Source organism: Corylus avellana, chromosome ca6 (assembly GCF_901000735.1).
Source record: "Corylus avellana chromosome ca6, CavTom2PMs-1.0".
NCBI classification, from domain to species: domain Eukaryota; kingdom Viridiplantae; phylum Streptophyta; class Magnoliopsida; order Fagales; family Betulaceae; genus Corylus; species Corylus avellana.
The window spans coordinates 28,995,524-29,011,576 of NC_081546.1; the positions used below are offsets into that span (position 1 = coordinate 28,995,524).

The following is a 16,053-nucleotide window of genomic DNA, read 5'->3' on the forward strand; positions in this document are numbered from 1 at the left end:
TAAAATGGAAGAAGTGCATAAATCACTGTGAGTGCTCCTAGCTTACGTGCTAAGAAATCCATCATCAGGCTTTATCAGAACTGCTTGAGGTGACTTCTATCCAACAACTCCAAGTTGATGCAACTTTGTTTATCATCAACCATGAGTTTATTACAGCCTCAAACCGCCAACTTCAGACGCCATTGAAAAAATAATGCTTGTATATTTACTTAAAAGCATTGCATTATGTAGCAATTCTAACTACTTCCTAGTTCCCACCTACAAATAATGTACATTTGTTAACATTTATTGTTGTGCATTGTTGCGTTCTCAACTGCTATAAGACACTTCTCTAACACATTTCGCTTAAATCAATAATATGACTGTTTTGGGAATAATGACATGTGAAATACTGTATAGTAATTTATAGATTATCTCTCACCGATGTGTCGAATCGTTAAAGAACATTTTGGAACATGCTAACGGGAAACTGAAAGCTTGACAAAGATATCTCAACTTTTATATAAGAGTTGATATTCTAGGACTAATGGAGTCAAAAGTTGATCCCATTTTTTATTAATCTGATGACAGAAAAAAATGCATTAGAGCATTTTTTTTTTTTTTTATTTTTATTTTTATTTTTTATAAATAAGTAATTCATTGAAAAGTGCAAAATGGCGCAACCTTAGTACATAGGAAGTATACAAAGAAAGGCCCCACTAAAGACAAAAAGAGAAACTTAAAAATAAAAAATTGCATAAGAGCATGTTGTGCATGATAGTTAAATCCATGCGAAAATCAGAATTTTTTTGAGGGATTTGAGCTATACACATACTTCACCTCATTCTTATATGCTTAGAGGAACAGCAATAACGCTATTTTTTATTTTTTATTTTTTTTTTTTAACGAAAAAAAAAAACTTGCAATTTAATAGCAGTAACGCTATTTAATTGCAAACAGATAGACATCAAAAATCAAATCACATGGAATATAAAAAAGTTGCAATTATTTTCAGAATTGACAATGATCAGAAATGAAGAAATGATCTAGTATCTTGACCGCTATGGCATTGTTTATTTAAGCCAGTTTATAGAAGACCTATGCATTCCTTAGCCTCACATGACATCTGGGGTTGCCTCTTACCTACTACTGTTTCTTTATCACTAATTTGCTTATAAAAGAATGGCAAAGAATGCTCAAGTAGGGATATTTACATTAATTATTCAAACAGGATAATAATTTTTACTGTAGATAATATTTTCTATATGGAGTCTCAACATATAACTTTTAATCAAACATGGGTGAAAAATAGTTCTCATGCAGGGGGAAAAAAATAAAACATATTCCGACGGGAGCATTGGACAATGTCATGACCTTCTCAATAAAATGCTTGCATAAGAATGGAATAGAGAATACCTAACCCTAGACTATAGTAGATTAAGAAAGCAACCTACAATCATAAATCTCCTTACTCCTCGTACTTCATTCTTGCTTGGCTTCTTCTCTAATTTGCACTTCATTTCTGCTTTGCTTACCCCTGCAAGTTTAACACTCATTAGCACTTGCACATATGCTAACAGCAATGTCATTCTTATCTGCACATCAAATTTGTTCCTCCTAGTGCACGGTTTAAGGGAAAAATTTGATGGCAGCACCACTGGTCCTATTAGAGGTACATCATGCTCAAGAACTACATTAAGAGAGTCATATGTTAACTTTTGATAAATATTGTAGACTCTTAAAATATTGTAGGTGTCTAAATTTTAGGTCCATGCGCATTTCTTGTAGATTCTAAGGATCTTGTAGAGAACTACAATTTCATGTCCACGAACATTTCTCCAAAAAAAATTTACAAACCAAGCATGTTTCGACATCCAAGCTAGCAGGTGTGCAACACCTTCAAACTATTAATACCACAATGAGACAACTAGGGTAAGAATGGTATGTCTAAGAGTTTATTGCAAAAGCAACGACACTTGGACAAGCCCACCTTCTGCAAGACTATAAAAACCGCAAGAAATTCACAGTATAGTGTCTATAGCTACATGCTTTATATATTGACAAAGGTTTAATGGATCCAGTAACTTAAGTCACAAATTTAAGAAATTTTCTCCTCCTGAATTGAAGAAAATGTCACAGAAAAACAAAAAATAGAAATAGCCACGGATGGTCATAAAATTTAATTGGAAAAAATTGAGAATAATATTGCTCATCCAACTCAAAAGCTATGAATAAAATTTTCAATTATATTAACCATCATATGTTCTCAAGAACTATGCATCAGTACTATTAGTTAGAGAAAACAATATATGGTACTGCAGAAGAAGTTATAGAAAATTAACTAGTTGTGCACAGAAAATGTTTGTGTTTGGTAAAAAAACAGAGATCGAGGATAATGGAAATTAGGGAAATTAAGCAAGACACTACTTACAGTAAAAGGCAATCCGATATGCGAGTGGCGTGGTCCATCTTATATTCAAGGAGGCAAACAACCGTTATATCCAACCTCCTCTCCTTGAGCTTACGAGAGACATCAACTATGCTGCAGTGAAGACAAGAATCAGACGCACGTTGTAAAAAGCAAAACCTGTGGTTGTCTAAATGGACAAAACTAGGAATAAACGAGGGGTCATCTTCATTAAAAAACGAATTTCCCAGAACACTCAGATTGCCTAAGAACCACACATCCAACTCTAGATCGTAGGCAAGCAAGCGAGCATTATGTAGAAGCCAGTATAAAGTATTGGCTACCGTTAAAGGCTTTCCACACCATCCTAGAGGACAATGACGGTGTAACTTGCGCTGATGACGCTCAAGCTCTCGCCAACAACCATCCCCCACGTCATATGTATAGAAATCAGCCCATCTATGATCACTATCCCCCGGAAAACATGATGAAGCAACAAGAATCCTGTCTGGATTCTCAAGAGCTGCAATAATAAAGCCGTCGTATGGCATTCTACCGGGAGGATCAGGCAACACTTCCCATTCATTAAGAATCGGGTCAAATACCTCAGCATCCGGGATCGTAGTTGGAAAAGTATAATCCATAACGAAACCGTCAAATAGCTCATCATCCGATGAGCTATAATTAATAATGGGATCGTTAAATACCTCATCGTCAAAGGCATTATCTTCCAAGCGGACAGGTGGAAAACAACAATAGTGACCATCCCACACAAACAGCTTATTACCCCCAATGACGAAGGTGTGGGGTTGGAGTCTGGGACAAATCATTTTAGGAACAGGAACCCAATTATTATCAGGATGGTTAATGTCTAACTTATAGACATTGCGAACAAACGGTAGAGGCGAATCAGAATCGTACTCAGCAACAGAACGATAGCAGCGATGACCACCAACACAGTACAAATCCGAGCCTAGGGTTGCAAAACTGTAGTCCTGGTGATGATTTCCTTTCCAAAATGGACTGATCATCTGCAGCTTCTCACCGTCGACCTCCTGAGAACCGCCCGCATGAACAGTAATCTTATACCACCTCGAATGAACCGCCTCCCCCCCCACAGCTCCAATAGGCATATGGAAAACGATGTCGTAACAAATAGATGGTGATGAATCATCACTTGATGGCCTCGATAACCCTGGCATCGTGGATCCCTCCATCTCCATGGAGTATTTGGGATGAGGACGGTTGCTTGGAGAACGGCGAGCGCAGCGGTTAGCTTGGAAGATGAAACGTCACTGAAACAAGATTACAAAAAGGGCGTAACTTCCTTTGGCTGGGCCGAATTTGGTTTTGTTTTGGGTTTTTTTTTTTTTTTTTTTTAACCCATATGAGTTTTTTATTTGGCCCATTTAGTTCGAAACCCAAAGAGAAAATGTGGTCCTCAAAAAATTTCATGCTTGCCCAAATTTCTTGGTCTTTGGTCTCCAAAACCCAACGGTCGAAATAATTGGGTCTGATTCCAACGGACAGCCCACACTTTTGATGAGACCCATGCGCGTTAATGGTGTAACCAATACCAACTTTTTTTTTTTTTTGGACATGTCCGTACAAGAGGGAGGAGGAGAATTCGAACTAGTGACCTCTGATTCATTAGGCGTGGTCCCGGCTAATTGAACTATCTCTTGGGACGTAACCAATACCAACTTAGTTGGCAATTGAATGCACCCTTTATCTAAAAAAAAAAAAAAAAAATTGAATGCACCTACCGGTCTTGCGTTTATGTAATGTAAGGGGAGTAATGATATAAGAGGCATCGGCGTATGTGAACAGTAAGCACGCTGATGACGGGGCACATATCACGTTTACCCCAAATTAAAAAAATATATATCAAAAATTCAAAAAAAATTCAAAAAACGCGTTAGAACCCATTCTCCAACAAAAACCATTCCCACGACTTAGGCACTTACCAGCCCTTGCCAGGCAAAAACTTGTTGTGCCAAATACTCACCTAAATAAATAGGCAAATACTTGGTACGTTTTACTCGCAAGTACATAAGATCAAACGATAGTATAGTGCATAAGTACCAGATCGATCCCACGAGGATTGTTGATTTTGTTTTACAATTTAGAAAAATATCAAATTGTTACTAAATTGATATTATGAAAAAGAAATAAAAAGATATAAAGATAAATGAAAGGTAGGGCATTGATATCCACCACTAATCATATTTAGATAATATAATAATATGTCAATAATCCAATCATGTTATGAATACTTAATGTTTGCCAACCTAAGGGTATGGGTGTCTACTTCTTAAGCTATTGATTTTTCTAAGCAACGAATTAGGCATGGGTGTCTACTCTAATTATTTTCTTTCTTAAATGATTTAACATGGGTGTCTACTAAGTTGTTCTTTAAGAAAGCATAAATATGTGAAAATCGACAAACACATGAGGCCTAGGGCATGGGTGTCTACTCCCGATTCCCCATGTTGATTAACTCAAGAACCCGGTATGAATTTCTTTTGTTACTCTTATTAAACCTAGGATTCGGTCATCCAAATTAATTTAATTAACTAGTTCATACCACATGCATATAATGGCCAATCACATACATATAACGAATTCAAGAAAACAGGAATTAATCAAGTTAAGCAACACAATATGATTATCACAAATGCGCCAATATTGAAATATTAAATAAACATAATTATGGCTTCAATTTAACCCTCTTTAAGAGTTAGTTATACATAATTAAAATAAAAGAGAACGAAGAGGGAAAGAAAGAACCAAAAACGACTTCTTGAAGTAGTCTCCAATTCCTCTTTCCAAAGTTGTCTCATTCAAATTGTGTACTGAGTTGTGAGGCTTAAATGTCTATTTATAGGGCTTAGGAGAGTCCTAAAAGCCCTAATAATCCTAGGAAATTCAGAGATTTAGGTCCTAGTCCAACTATGATAAATATATACTACTGCTATACTTGTCCTCTCAAATTTAGGAGTCCTTTATTTTTATACAACTACTATCCTGACCGGGTTATATTGCCTACCATTCACCCCTTGTGATCACCGTCTTTGCAATCGCAAACCTTAATGGTGGACCAGATATAGATCAACGTCAGTAGAGTGGATATGTATGCTGTGATAAAACGCATAAAGTTTAGCTTGGAGAGAGTGCGGTAAAATCTAACCATGGCCTCATGTGTTTTATGATGACGGTTGACGTCATCTATCTGCTTCATCATGTAGCAGTCATCCATATCAATCTCAAGCTCTTTGGTGAGACTATTGAAAAGATCCACCACCTCCTGGTCGCCACCCTTTGCCTGTTTGATAATCCCCGCACGACGAAGAATGTTGATATCATCCACCGTATCCACTATGCAATCCAAGAAAACTGCAAGACAAGAAAAATAGGGGCGTTTTGCAGATCTATAGCTCTGCTCATAAGCTATCAAGTTCCTCAACAAAGTGCTGGTGCCATCATCAATGTATAGAGTAGGAATCGTCAACACTTTGTTCTTATACTCTATGTTAAGAAAGTTACTGGATTTTTTTTTGAATCGAACCCCAGTATAAGTAAGTGTCGTGGCATTATGGACCCAACCCTTCCCAGGAATTTTTTCATATTTGCTCTGGTTATCCCTTTTAGGACCTGAACTCTTTGGATTCATGAAGGTAGACTGAAACAGAGCTAATAGATGTGCATGCTCTTGATTGGTGTTCAATATATTGTCTGACAATTTGTCCTTTCCAGGTCTCAATGGTTCAAAAAATCGGAGAGCAAGCTCGTTGAGAGGAGTAATTGCCTTGGTCTCGAGGGTGGTGATGTCATATATTTTTGCAGCACAAACATGGGAAGTTGGTTCTCAAGCATAAGTAAATCACGACCGATATTTGGCACCATCCAACGTGTTTCTAAAATGGGTTCCTCCACATCACCATTTCCCTGCTCCAAAAAAATCAAGCAATTAATATATATTAGTGTCTTTCTTCATGTGAGGCTGTTGATTTCTAAAGAAAAATAGTACCTTGGAAGTTGTCATGGTGGTGTGCAAGCGCAGGAGCTCTACGATAAAGCAACCGTCAAGGAGCATCATCCGGACAAAATCATCACTGTTTATACCTCCAAAGTCCTCCGAATAGCATTTTCTGGTTTTTTCCTCCATTTCTTTCATGGCATTTTCAAGATCTACTACACAGCCACGGCTCCTTTGGTTTTGAAGGCGACTGAGAAACCGCTTTTTCTGATCTTCAAAGGCTCTCAGAGCCTCTTGATTATGATGAAATGGACCTATGCTTACAATCCTGGGGCTGTAAGCTCTGTTGTCAACTTCACGCACATGTGCTGGAACTCTGAATATCGACCATCCTCTGCCGCGTGTAGCAGATTCTGAAAGAGTTTTTCCGTTATCTTGCTCAAGGGTATTTGATTCTGCCACTTTTTGGACACCTGAAGCCTCGTCTATTTTGATGTTAAAAGAGTCTGACTTATTGTCAAGACCCCTGTCTCCCAACAGAGTCTTCATGGAAATGGTCAGTAGTAATTTTGCTCCGCATGGCAAATATTTAAGCAAGGATATACCAATTAGAAAGCCTAATTCTTCAAGCAATTTCAATGGAAGAGAAAGAAGAGTCAAAGAAAAGAGACAACAACACATGAATGAAACAAGCACTATATATGGTCAATTTTACCTAGTACTGCTGTAGAACTTCGAATCTCTGCCACCCCAGTAGTGGAAGTTTCCCAACTGATAATTTCAAAGAGAAATGGCACGACTTTCCTAGTTTCAGTTGCTGATCATGATGAGTAGTGTGAGTGTCGTTTGCATATATAGCTAGGGACCCAAAAACATTCTGATGCTGCATTAACAAATAGGCGGCATATATTTGTAGTTGGTGTTAGTTGGCGTGGGGTCTTAGTGTCTCTACTTTTTTTGACTAATCAGATACGTGTATGGGTTGAAATGCTAGTCACAATTATATGCTGATTATTTCTGGATTAATTACTTTGAACTATTTTCACCTGTTTTGTTTTTGTATGAGCATGCAGATGAATTGGAATCCTTCTAATTATTGCTTATCCCTCTACATTGAGTTTAGTAAAATGGGCCTTTTAATTAAAGACAGCCCAACCAATTGAGGACAAAGTTCAAGAAAAAAAAAAAAAAAAAAAAACTAGAAATGGACCTGAAGTATGATTCAGTAACTTCTTGGCACAAAGATCACTGATCCAATAACTTTTTAACAAAAAAACAATGATCACAATGGATTTGCATATTGATTTGATTTAGAGTCATAATTATATTTTATATACTATCATTTTATACTATGAGATAATTTTATTGTCTCTAATGTAGTAATGTCATGTGGGTTTTTGTAAAAAGCGGGGCGTTTAAGGTTCTTTGAGATATGAATAATTAGGGAAGAAATTAGAAGTTCAATTTTAAGGGAGACAGACTATATATGTACTGCATATAAAAAATTCTAGAGGTCAAAAAAAAATTTACTTAATTGAACCTTGTTTCTATCATTCACTTTTCATTTCAATTAAACATCTCATGTCTTAATTAAATGATTAAATTCATTGCTTCCTATCAACTTAAATTTTTGAGATAAATAATGATTTGATATTAAGTGCCTCAACCTCACAACATAGAGATTGAGTGAGGGGGGAGAGAGACTTTTCTCACGCTGTTGTTGTTACACATTGAATGCTGAGACCAATCATCTATTTTAATAGACTTAATATCATATGAAAACATTCATACATTTAAGTGTCTTGTTAATGCTACGGAGTAATGTTCAACTAGATATAGTTGGGCTTGCCAGCTAATGGGCATCCCCTCATTACTATGTACACCTATATATATTTGAACCCATCCAATCATCAAAAGCTCTAACAACTAAAAACTTGGACGGACATATAGTAGATATGACCCAATTGAATGGAGGAAGATGTTTCAACAATATCTTTAATAATGAATTAAGCATTTGCAAATGCTATGGACTTTTGTTGTATTGTCCACATGCACAACAGTCGGATATCAATTAGAGTATGAAAAGTACTTCTTTCATTATTCCATTTCAAGCATTGACAATGTTATGTACTACAAAGGAATTGCCAAAGGAACTTAATTAAGACGATTAACCTGCATGTACGTGTCTCACATCATCACATGCATACTAATCCTTGGGCAATGCCACGAAATGTGCATGACGTGCAGGATAGCTTCGATGATGATGCATTATAAATTTATAATTAATGATTGGGACTCTTGTGTATGAGATGCAAAGAGTAGTACCTCTCATAATGGACCCTGCCTTGAACGTACGTGTGAACTATCTATACAGCAAAAGTCCACAATATTTACTAAAGATGTTAGTCGAGGTTTCCTCACTCTTATAAATGGCCCAAGGCCTAAGACTCATTTATAACAATGTTGAAATGTCTTTCTCCTTCAAGTGCATGATAATGTCTCCTCGCACAAGAGAGTTGTTACAAGTTTTGATTGATAAATACGTGGATATATGATTTATATATATATATATCAATCAAATATAGAAAATATCTTTTTTAAAATGTATTTTCTATATTTGATTGATATCATAAAATTCTTTATTTAGGAGTTGATAGTAACCAACAACTGACAGAGTTTTCATTAAAACTGAGTTGGATAAATTTCTTTCAATTTAGTCTATAAAAGTGACATGTGTCCCTTGTTAAAAACTCATGTGCACTTTTTATGTTATTAAAAAAAAAATGAACACATGTCACTTTTATAGACTAGGTCGAAAAAAAATTTTCCAACCCAATTTTGAGGAAAACTCTGTCCGTAACGAAATCCTACAAATGTAACCAAATCTTGAGAATTTGATTATAATATTTGTATTCCCTCACTTGCCTATAAATAGAGATCGACTTTTATATTGTTAAAAAAAAAAAAAAAAAAAAAAGTTAACAAGAACACGATGCAGCCCTAAGGGCAATTAAGAGTGGTGGACGTACGTTGATGTCTAATACCGAACCACCCTATTTTGCTTCCGCCACAGCCACATTTTATATTTCCCCACAAATTTCTACAAATTCTAATATAAAAATAAATCTAAAAAAATTTTCAAACAACTTTCCTCCAACCCACTAGAATAAAATCTGTTAAGAGCAGAATAATGCTATGAACCATATTTTTAATTATCCCACAATTCATGTTCAAGTATAACAAGCACGATCTCTTTGGCGTAAGAGAAATGCTAAATTGTTCTAGAGGAGGAATAAAGAATGCAGGTACATTATTTCAAAGATTTTGTTTTGGGTGCGATCTTAAATCAATTCCATTAACTTTAGGGGTGTTCGTACGTGACTCCTCTGGTTGTTGGTCTCTTTTTCTTTTTCTTTTTTTCCTGTTGTTATATTGTAGTTTTGCTTTCTTGTAGGCATCCTCTGGCTTTAGGCCGTCTTGTTTTTAGGAGCTGTGATCTTTTTATTCCTGTTGATTTTTTTTTTTTTCAATAAACTTTTACTTGTCCAAAATAAAATAAAAATAAATAAAACACCTGTAACAACCATGGTGTTGTCGTTACCTATCAATAAAGAGGCCCAACAAGAAAATTTGGTTTTTTCTGTGGACGTGAGGTCTTAGTAGGAGTTATTGCATAGAACATTCCGAAGGAGGTAAATGGGTTAACAAATGCCGGGAAAAAAAAAATTCGGATAGAAAGAGATAAATTTAATCACTTAATCATTAAGATTTAATTATTTAATTATTACGTTAATACTTTCTTTCAGGTGTGAACTTAAACTTCTTTTCAATAGGTGAGGCCCAACACATGAAATATTTAATTTAAATAAGGTAAATTGACAGAGATAAGCTTCAATCACAAGACCTTTGACTTTGATACCATGTTAAATTACTATTTATCTCAAAAGCTTAAGCGGATAGTAATAAGTAAATTTAATCACTTAATCATTACTTTAATAATAATTTCTTTAGCGTTGGAACTTGGATAGGGCCTTTGGCACAAGGCCAATTCATATAGATCATAGGTCTTTGGCACTCAAACAGTGGCACCCAAATTTGTCATCACGCAAAGAACTACAGGAGATTCCACAATGGATTAATTAAGTTTTATGAGGTTCCTGCTAGTGCTAGGGAGTATTGGGCACTTGCACAACTCTTTCACCTTGACATATATATAGCCATGATAGACAGACTGATATATAGTACAAAACCATATCTGTGGATTTAAAACCATTTCTTCTCATGCCAACACTCTAAGAATTTTGTGTGAAAATAAGTGGAAAATGGAACATTAGTTCTAAAAGGCTTAATAATCTGTTCGTGCATCAATTTGTTGTAATTTTTTTTTTTTTTTACGTATCCAAGTCAAATCCTAAAAAAAAAAAAAAAAAAAAAAACTGTAAATAACAAAAGCCCAAAAAAACTGTAAGTTCAATTTTAAGGGAGACAGACTGCATATAAAAAATTCTAGAGGTCAAAATAACAAAAAATAATCTACTTAATTGAACCTTGTTTCTATTAATTGATTTTTCATTTCAATTAAATATCTCATGTCTATAAAACCTGTAAATAACAAAAGCCCCCAAAAAAAAAAACTGTAAGTTCAATTTTAAGGGAGACAGGCCGCATATAAAAAATGCTAGAGGTCAAAATAACAAAAAATAATTTACTTAGTTAAACCTTGTTTCTATTAATTGACTTTTCATTTCAATTAAATATATCATGTCTCAATTAAATGATATATTAAATTCATTGCTTCTTATCAACTTAAGTTTTTAAGATAAATGGTAATTTGATATTAAGTGCCTCAGCCTCACCATATAGCTAGAGAGAGATTGAGACTTTTCTCATGCTGTGGTTATAGCTGGGCTTATATTGTTTTTTAAGACATCTATATCTTGGCTTATTAATTAGCCGATTTCCATTTTTTAATATCCTGATTTCTGTTTTTATCTGACTAATCTCATGTTGTAAATCTTGAATTGTTACTTCTTTTTTCTTTTTATCAAATATGCTCGAGGTTGAACTAAGACTTATTTTTGACTTGGGAGTTTTTCTCGTTTCTTTTTTTGTTAAAAGGCTGTTAAAATTTTTTAAGTATTAGGATATCAACTCAGGGTCTTCAATTTTACTTATTAAGTCGATCAACAATTCTTCTTGTTCTTCGTGTCTATTAATATATAATATTGACTGTTTTACGACAATTATCTTTACAACCAAAGTTTATATCTGGGGAATTTGATTGAGTTACTATGTTGAGTTACTAGATGAACTGGTTACTGAGACGTTATCTTCATTGTCACTAGAATCAATGTTTCTTAATTCTAGGATATTGGCCAATTTTTCTTTTTCTTCACTTGATATTTTTAATTGTTTAATGGCATTTTTTACTTTGCAATCGTCCGCAAAGTGTCCAAGTTTTCCACATTTGAAACATTTTATTTTACTCATATCAGTTTTTTGTTTTCTTTGTCCTTTTTGATAATTTTTTGACCAGTTTTTTCTTGGTTTATTCTTTTTTAATAGAAATCATTTTTCTCAAAATATTTCGTTGGTTTGTGGCTTTTCTTGTGATAAACTTCTTTATTCTTGTGTTTTCGTACGTGATGGTGCTATAGAAGGTTGGCCATACTGTTCACATAAATTACCCATTTCATATATATTTGGCTTTTTGTTTATCTTTACTAATTTTCATATCAATGCACATTTTTAATAATTCTTTTTGGATGACGCTTACTATTTTACCAGATGTGAGAATACCATAATGGATTATATTGTTTTCATTACTTAAGACTCGTCTAATTTTGTGAGCAAATAAGTTTGGCAGACCATTAATGAATTTTTCTTTCCAAAATGGCTTATTACTATCATCTCTCAACATAACTCTAGAGATGAATACATCCTTGTACCAGCTTAAATCACTTAAGGTTGGACACCTAAGGTTACTAAGTTGATCATGAATTCTTGACGCAATATGAAGCTAGGGGTGCCAATGAAATGTTTTATTATGGTGGAAAGCAATGTGTTAACTGCATCTGGGGTTCCCATTCCCGGATTTTCATCAAAGATAGGAAGCCCTTCCTAATCTCTTTGAACAACATGTTTAATGTTGACTCTTGATTCTTGAGTGAGATGTTTTTCCCACCAAGATCTTATTACACTAATAAAACATGTGGCTAACAAATCAATAATTTATGGTTCACTAATTTCATGGTTTGTTGATGCAGCGTGACTTGGGGGATCGCTGGGATAAACAACTAGAAAGGAACAATTCTTCTTAAAAACCTTGAGTCTATCAAGGATTTAAGGAAATATACCAAAAATGCTAGAGTCTATCTAGGGTTTGAAGGAAAAGAAAGCAGAAACTCAACTTTAAGTATTCTTATTCATAAAACAAAATAATAATCAAAAGCTACGTTCTGGAGGCTATAAGCATGCATTTATAGCCCCAAACTCCTAACCCTAGTAGTAAAAAGAAATTAAGTTGGTTTCTACTTCTATGCTGGCCGTTTGGACGGAACAAACCTTCGTTGAAACGGTCCCCAAATAAACTAGAATTTAAATGCGAAACTCAAACAATAACATAAGTGTTCGAACGGCCTTCAAACGGGGCTTCCCAATGGATGCCTTGGGAAACATTATGGGGAGTTTCCGCAAGTTGCACATCCGGACGGACTTCTGAATGGCAGTCCCTGTGACTGCTTGTTCCAGCTCTTCCGCACGCGTTTGTCTTGACCCCCTTTCATGGCAATTTGATCTACGTCATTTGTGCTATAACTACTAGCAACCATGGACATATGTTGTCACTTGTTTATTATCTGTTGTTCAAATAAACCGTCAATGATCCATTCATAGAGTTTATATGAAGACGCATAAAATTGACTTTGGAAATTTCTTTCTTCAAATTGGAGGTGTTGGCCTTCGGTACCAATTCTTTGTTAAACTAGTTGGGGTTTGTTTAGAATTTTTTATTCTTTTCAACTCAAGGTTTTGGAAGCCTTTTTCAATTTTATTTACTTCATCATCAGGACTAGATTCCATTGTGGTTTCTGAGTTTTCTGTATCGGAGTACTGTTGGGTGTTCATCATCTTTAGTACTGTGTGAGAAGTACTTGCTTCTGGGATTCCGGTTTTCGTTAAATCAGTTCTTGAATGTTATCTAATTGTTTATCTATGGTGTTTTAACATTGATTTGCATAATTGTTGTGTTCAATGATTTTTTTAAATTCTGTGGGCTTATTATCAGGTGCTTTGTCAGGTGATTTGAATGGTGAAGCAATTATCTTTTGACTCATGTAATCAATTATTATTGTTTCTAGGGGAGGATGACCAGAGGTTACTATAGTTTCATCAATTTTTTTTTTTTTTTAAATGTTTTACCTCTGCATAGTAATTTTCAATAAAATAAAAAATGAATATTTCAGTTTTTACTTCTTTCATGAAAGATTGCCATTTACCAAGTATATCTTTCTTTTGCGCTGAAGTATGACTTTCTCTGTACACTTTTCTGTTTTTTACCATTTTCTTCTGACTCAAGATCTTCATGTAGTCGTTTGTAGTTTATTTTAAATTTTTTACTCATTGTTTGTAAGTAAAAGTTTACTGGAGGAGTTACTCCAAAATCAGGTTGGGTGGGAGAAGTTGGCTCATTTTCTAGAGTTTGCCCATTCTGTTTCCCAGTTTCAAAGAGGATGTCTCCAAAAGGTAAAACCTTGTTAATCCAAAGCAGTCATAAGAATGCTAATATAAGAGTTCCTCAAACTATTAAATGGTCAGATATTAATCTACCAAAGGAATGGTATTTGGTGAATGAGAGTCATCCAGTAAATGTGCAAAACAACCTAATAAATCTTGATTATGTCCAACAATAAATTTTATGGAACTGTTAAAAAAAAAAAAAAATTGGGTCGGATTCACTGAATGCAACCCAATTGTTTTGACAAGGTGCCCATTCTCTTCATTACCATCCATTGCTTTTTCAGTGCGCCAAGAACAAATTTGTTTCTGGAAATAAATGCAATTTTAGATTGAAAAACTCTTAACAGATAAATATAACAATTTATGTGAAATTAACAGATATTTAAATATACGCAAACAATCACCAAAATGTGAACAATCAAACACAAGGATTTTGTAACGAAGATGAAACCTTTTAGAAACCGATCGAAAAGTAAAATCTCTCCGAGGCAGCCAAACCTAGGAAATCACTATCAAAAGATTATTCAGAGATTACAGACACTAGGAACAATTACAAACCGATGCAAGACTTTGACTCTGTAAGATCGACAAGCCTCCAAATCGTCTCCACGCTCACAATCTTCTTCAACGTAATTCTCCTTTACTGGACTCTTCCGATAGACTTCTCAATGACGCTCAATCAAAACTAACACAAATCCTTTATAAGGAATAATAAGGCTCGCAACAATTGATCACTCAAGCACAGCTTCTCACGAACTCTAGGGTTCTAAAATTTGTGACTTTCTCTTCTATAAAGATGTATTTATAACATCTACAAAACCCTAGACTTGGGCCAACATAAAACAGATGTTTTGGGCATAATTTTCTACGGGGTGTCCGGACAAGTTAAGTGCTTGTCCGGATAGGGCCTTGCGGAGGATGGTTTTCCAAGTTACTGGAATTGCTATCCTGACAGGCTGTCTTACTGTCTGGAAATCCTTGGCAAAACTAGTTTGCATGCTTGCTGGAATTGCTGTCCGGACAGGTTGTCTTGCTTTTAGACAAACAAACTTGTTTCTGGCAATAATGCAATTTCAGACAAACAAACAAAAACAGAGGATTTAATTTTCTTTTATGGAATCTTTGGGGCCAACTCCCCAAAAGCAGATAGTAAAAGTTGGTTAATTTAGAAGATAGAAGGAATCCTGCTTTCTCCAAGCCTATCTATAAGAAGATAAAAGGATACGCTTGTTCGTATCTTTTGGCCAAGCATATGAAAGAAAATATCATTGTTTTTGTCTTCAATTTTTTTTTGCTTTGAGACTGAGATTTAATGAGGATAGGCGTCTAATTAGTGCTTAATTAGGCCAAGAAGCCCATATTCTAGCTTAAGTAGAAATTTATTTTATATTTTACATAAATTTCTATAGATTGCATAGTCAATATCCCCATCCAACATGTTTGTGTGAAACCCAAAATTAGAGCATTCAGTCATGTCGATTCCAACCCTCTTTGATATGATATGCTAACAAGAGTTCAGTACTAACAATTTGAAGTTAAAAACATTTAAATATATACAACAAAACAAAATATTGATCTTGAATTGTCATAGTTCATCTCCATTTCAAATGAAATGGATTTTGACATCTCTTTAATTTCTACATTTAGTTAGGAAAAAAGCGATGTTAAACACAATATTTTCAACTAAACATTTCATGTTTTGTTTTCTCGTCACTACTTGAAATGAAGAATTTATTTAGGATAGCATCGACGTTAGGAACAAAGTATTTTCAACTAAATTTGTCCAACGTACGTTAGTAGAGTGCCTTAGCTGAAACCCCAGTGTGAACTTAATTTTATGGGTTATTAATATTGTTCTTATTCTTGATAGCGCAATATTTACAAACTGTGCAAATTATCTAATTATTAGTTTTATCGTTCTAAATACAAGTTTCTATGTTACAAATAGAAG

The 16,053-nt window shown here is 34.6% G+C and overlaps 2 protein-coding genes across 2 annotated transcripts; both read right to left on the reverse strand.

Moving 5' to 3' along the window:
• Window positions 1–1,178: 1,178 nt before the first annotated feature.
• Window positions 1,179–3,702, reverse strand: LOC132183586 (uncharacterized). The gene is made up of 2 exons (XM_059596917.1): window positions 2,411–3,702; window positions 1,179–1,516 (listed from the first exon to the last, which is right to left on the reverse strand). Exons 1-2 carry the CDS (start codon window positions 3,607–3,609, stop codon window positions 1,462–1,464), a joined length of 1,254 nt encoding a protein of 417 aa, XP_059452900.1. The 5' UTR covers window positions 3,610–3,702; the 3' UTR covers window positions 1,179–1,461.
• A 2,443-nt stretch (window positions 3,703–6,145) lies between these two features.
• Window positions 6,146–6,914, reverse strand: LOC132185565 (UPF0481 protein At3g47200-like). Its single transcript, XM_059599326.1, has 2 exons — window positions 6,417–6,914; window positions 6,146–6,334 (listed from the first exon to the last, which is right to left on the reverse strand). Exons 1-2 carry the CDS (start codon window positions 6,912–6,914, stop codon window positions 6,146–6,148), a joined length of 687 nt encoding a protein of 228 aa, XP_059455309.1.
• Between the last annotated feature and the right edge of the window lie 9,139 nt (window positions 6,915–16,053).